Here is a 4,372-nt window from a genome sequence, read left to right as displayed (position 1 = left end):
CTGTCCCGGCTCTGAATCACTGACCCCTTGGTCCCTTTGCCTTCCCCCACTCGTGGCGGTGGCAGCCTGAGGGATCAAGCCCCAGCGTCCGCTCACCTGAATCTGGGATTTCTTCCTGCCGGGCGCCGGCTCGTTGATGGGCATCTTAATGGTCTCTTCGTAGTTGGTGACCACGATCGAGCGCAGGGCGCTGAACTCGGTGTGCAGCTGCTTGTCGTCCACTGACCAGAAGCGGTGGAAGAGCAGGTTCTTCTGGTACCTGCCCAGGCCACAAAGGGCATGGTCAAGTCCCTCGCTTCATCCCTGTGCTAACGAAGCTTTGCTCTGGCTTAATTAGCCACAGCTGCCACCACTGGAAGTGATGAGACCAGCAGGGTGGTGCTGCCGCTCCATCCCACCTCCCGCCAGCCCTCCCCGCTCTTACCAGTCCGCCACTGGGACCATCTGGAGGTCGGGCTGGTTCCCCACAACATGGTCAATGAAGTTGAGCTTGGCACTTGGTCTGCGGGGGGAGGATGGGGTGGCTCTCAGCTGGGCTCGGGGGCACCCCACAGTGGAGACCTGTTTGGCTCCTTGGTGGGACATCCCACCAGCACACAGTGGCAAAGAGCCAGGCAGGACCCTCTGGAAAATACTCACAACTTTGGCAGCAGTGGGTCCTTGAAGAGGGGTGGGTGGTACCCAGGTAGGAAGAGGCCCTTGTAGTTGAGCTTTTCTATCAAGGTGTGGGTGGTGTCACCATACTGCGAGAGGGGGGTAAAGCGGTTGCATGGCGGCCCCGTTTTTCTGGGGACCTCCCAGGTCCAGCCTGCTCCCGCAGACCCCGCTCCAGCGCGGGGGCTCAGCCTCCCCAGCTGCCCTGCCGCTTACCGTCTGGATCACCGCGAACTTCACCTTCCCGAATTTGTCTTCTTCCACCCAGGGCTCCTTCACCACCACGGCTCCGCGCTCCTTGGCTTTCTGGGCAGAAGGAGAGAGACCCCCTCCTGCCACTGGTCCCCTGGGCAGGGGAGAGATGTCCCCAGGCCCTTCCCCGCCTCCCCTTGCCATTTTGGGGTGCCATGCGGGAGGGAGCAGAGGGACTGCCTACCTGCACGATGAAGTCGCAGTCTTCCACTTCGAAGGCGATGTCCTTCACCCCATCACCGTGCTTCACCAGGTGCTCCCCCATCTCTGCCCAGAGCGAGAGCAGCCATGGGCATGAGCAGAGGTGCTTTGCTCCTCCGCAGCCCTTTCCCGCTCCATCTCCCCCCGTGGTACCTACCCTCATTCCCCGGGTTGAGAGCGGATGAGAGAACAAACACGATCTGGTGAGGAAGAGGAGGGCGGGTGAGGGATGGAGACGTGGGGGTGCCCCCACGCACCCGCATGCCTGACACCGCCTCGGCTCCCCTGGACCTCCACCCTGCTGGTGGCACCTCTGCAAGCTGTGGCAGCCCCTTACCTTGTCCTGCTTGATGGCGTGTGAGACCACCTCCCTGCTGCCGGTCTCCAGCCCCCGGTACGCCAGCTCCTCGAACCCCATCTTGTTGCAGTAGTAGGATGCAGCCTGCGGGCACGTGAGAGCCACCCTGGGTGAAGCCGCGGTGCCGGTGGCCCCTGGGTCCCATGGGGCTCCCCCTGGCCAGGGCAGCACCACCAGTCCGTGGGGAAAGTGTGCAAGTCACTCATGGGCACAAATGTGCATGAGCGTGCATGTGTGCACGAGTGTCCATGTGTGCACGAGCGTGCATGTGTGCACGCAGGGAGCAGCTGAGCTTTTCTGCTTCCCTCCAGCAACCCAGGAGGAGCAAGCAGAGGTGAGAAAGGGCCCATATCAGGAAAAAAAACCCCAAACTCGGTGGGAAGCGCTGCCTCCAGAGCCCTCCTGCACCCAAGGCGCCCGGGGACAGGCAGGGCACGGTGCACAGCCGGGCAGCAGGCAGGCAGCCCCCGGCGAAGGGGAATGGTTCTGCCTCTCGCCTGTTCAGCTGCGAGGTCGTGCGAAAAGGAGCTCAGGTTTGAAGCAGAGAGGATGGAGTGCAGCTACTGTGACGCCCAATCGCTCTGCAAGCCGGTGACCTCGGCTCCGTCTGTGCCGAATGTCCCGGTTTGCTTTTCCGGGTCCCTCCCGCGCACACCCCCAGGCAGCCGCCCCTCGCCTTGCGCAAGGGCCACCAAGGCCATCGGCCAAGGCCGTGCCAGCAGACACAGGCGCTGAGCCAGGGATGGGCTTTGGGATGCCAGCACGGCCCCATTGGCATTGCCGACCCAGAACGTGATGGAGTGGAAATGGATGAAGCGGCCTCGCAGGGGCTAAAGGGAAAGGGAAAACAGGGCTGAGAGCCATCGCCGCAACCTTTCTTGCAGCGCTGCTCGTCTCCGGAGCAGGGAGAAGCGACGGCCACAACCCTGCAAATGCCTTTTCTGCAAATACATCCGAATGAACCGGGTGAAATCCCGGTTGCTGCCCAAAAACTGATTTTCCAAAGCGCTTTACAGTTGGGTGCCACTGGATCCTGCTCTGTGGGGTGGAAGGTGCAAAGCCCCAGCTCATCTGGGGCCACATCGGTCCTGGTGTTCCCAGTGCTCCCCATAAGCGGCCCCCCCAGTGCCGGGGCTGCCCAGGCACCACAGCCAGGGCTCGACACCCACCCACGAACCCTGCTGCGTTAAAGATTAATTCTCCCCCCCAAACACTCTTACACAACCGCTGGCGCCGGGGCAAATCCCCCTTTGCTCTGTTCCCCACCGCTGTCCCTCCCGCCGGTGCACCAGCAGCTTTGAGAGCACTTTAGGGGGCAAAAAGGTGGCGAATAGGCGCAGCATTTGGAAATAAATGTTGAAATAAATGAGGAGTCTGCCTAGGGATCGGGGTCAGCTGGGAAATACCCATCAACTCCCACTCGTCACTCTCCTCCCAATCCAGAAAGAAAAAGGAAATGAAAAAAATTGCCATTATGGGTGGTGATTTACAACGAGGAACCATTCTTGTGCGGCCCAGCCAGTTTTACTTCTGATTTTACCAGGTAATTAAGGAGTAAGGAATGGATATTATTTGCATTAACGCGGCTGATGTTTCACACCAGGCAACAGGGCAGGACCGTTGGCTGGAAAAGGCTCTTACCTTTTCTCCCTTGTCTGTGTAAGTCGTCTGGAAGAGAGAATCAGAAAAGAGAAAGGTTAGCAGTTCAGGAAGGTACCTTCAGCCCCCAGAGAGCTCGAATCCAAAGGTCAGCGTATGAGGAGCAGCTCTTCTGCATGACTTCCAGCACGGTTACTGAAAAGTCCGAATTTAACCAGACTTAAACCCGGTAAAGCTCCCGAGACATCCCGCGCCATCGAGCCCCGGCCATTTAATTTCATTCCCATCTGCTGCCCCTCACCATTTTCGTGACCTGGCAATGTGACAGCGGCAAAGAGAGTGGGAGTCCGGGAGAGCGTTTAATGTAGTGGTGGGACGGGGGAAGCTCCTCCTCAGCTCCACCTTCTCCCACCCCCAGCCCCGAGCATTTGCGCCCCGGAGATGCGTTTGGTTTGGGCTGGGAACTGCCAGCGTGGTCCTGTGGGTGGCTTCCCGGGGCCAGGTTGTGAGGTCCCTTGCAGTCCTGGCTGTGGCACAGCGGGGTTAAACGTGGAGGGTGGTGAGCGTGCAAGTGTGCAAGCGTTCGAGGCTCTGCGGCGTGGGAGCCTGCTGAGCCCACAGCAACCCTGGCCCCCTGCATGCCATCATGGCCACACGTTCCCCCCAGCCCTCCCGCCTGCCCCTGGGGACATTCACCCCTTTGCGGGGACGTGTCCTGTCCCAGCCACCGCTGAGCTTGCGCGCAGAGCCCAGCTGTGCCTACGGGCTCTGGGCCTGGGGCAGGCGGTGCCACCTTCAGCTCCGGTGAGCCCAGTGCCATGGGGGGCACCGTGAGGAAAGGCCAGTGCACAAGCCCCCCATGGCTGGGAGTGGTGGCAAGCTGGAGCCACTGGTGGGGCTAGGGAGGACGAGGACAGGGGGCCTGGGTGGGTGTCAGCAGCACAAGGCTGTGGTGGTGGGGTTGTGTCCCCTGCTGCCACACACCCTGGGGACACAACCCCGTGCTGCCGTGCACTGCCCCTGCAGCCACGCCGGGGCACGGGCTGGAGAGGGGCCAGCAGCAGGGACGGGGTCACCCCATGGCACCACCACAGCTCTGTCACCCTATGGCAGTGCTGTGCCACCGCCTGTCACCGTCACAGCTCTGTCACCCCATGCCAGTGCCACTGCTCCGGCACCCCATGGCACCCCCACCGTGGTACCGCACCCCCCGGCACCCCTACACCTCTGTCACCCCATGGGACACCCACCGTGCTACCGCACCCCCTGGCACCCCCACACCCCTGTCACCCCATGGCCCCCCACCGT

The 4,372-nt window shown here is 61.6% G+C and overlaps 1 protein-coding gene across 1 annotated transcript in view; it reads right to left on the bottom strand.

Annotated features, from left to right (window-relative positions):
* HPD (4-hydroxyphenylpyruvate dioxygenase) overlaps positions 1-1,549 on the bottom strand; it is a 3,317-nt gene extending 1,768 nt beyond the window's left edge. Inside the window, exons 1-7 of the mRNA XM_035890490.1 lie at positions 1,445-1,549; positions 1,265-1,307; positions 1,091-1,173; positions 871-960; positions 640-743; positions 425-502; positions 97-259 (exon numbers count right to left, since the gene is read on the bottom strand). Of these exons, the coding sequence (XP_035746383.1) occupies positions 97-259; positions 425-502; positions 640-743; positions 871-960; positions 1,091-1,173; positions 1,265-1,307; positions 1,445-1,525 (642 nt within the window). The 5' untranslated portion in view covers positions 1,526-1,549. The remainder of the gene's footprint in view (positions 1-96; positions 260-424; positions 503-639; positions 744-870; positions 961-1,090; positions 1,174-1,264; positions 1,308-1,444) is intronic.
* Positions 1,550-4,372: the final 2,823 nt, after the last annotated feature.

Source organism: Egretta garzetta, unplaced genomic scaffold (genome assembly GCF_000687185.1).
Source record: "Egretta garzetta isolate BGI_Z169 unplaced genomic scaffold, ASM68718v1 scaffold343, whole genome shotgun sequence".
Taxonomy (NCBI): Eukaryota; Metazoa; Chordata; class Aves; order Pelecaniformes; family Ardeidae; genus Egretta; species Egretta garzetta.
This window is presented reverse-complemented; position numbering and strand designations above follow the sequence as displayed.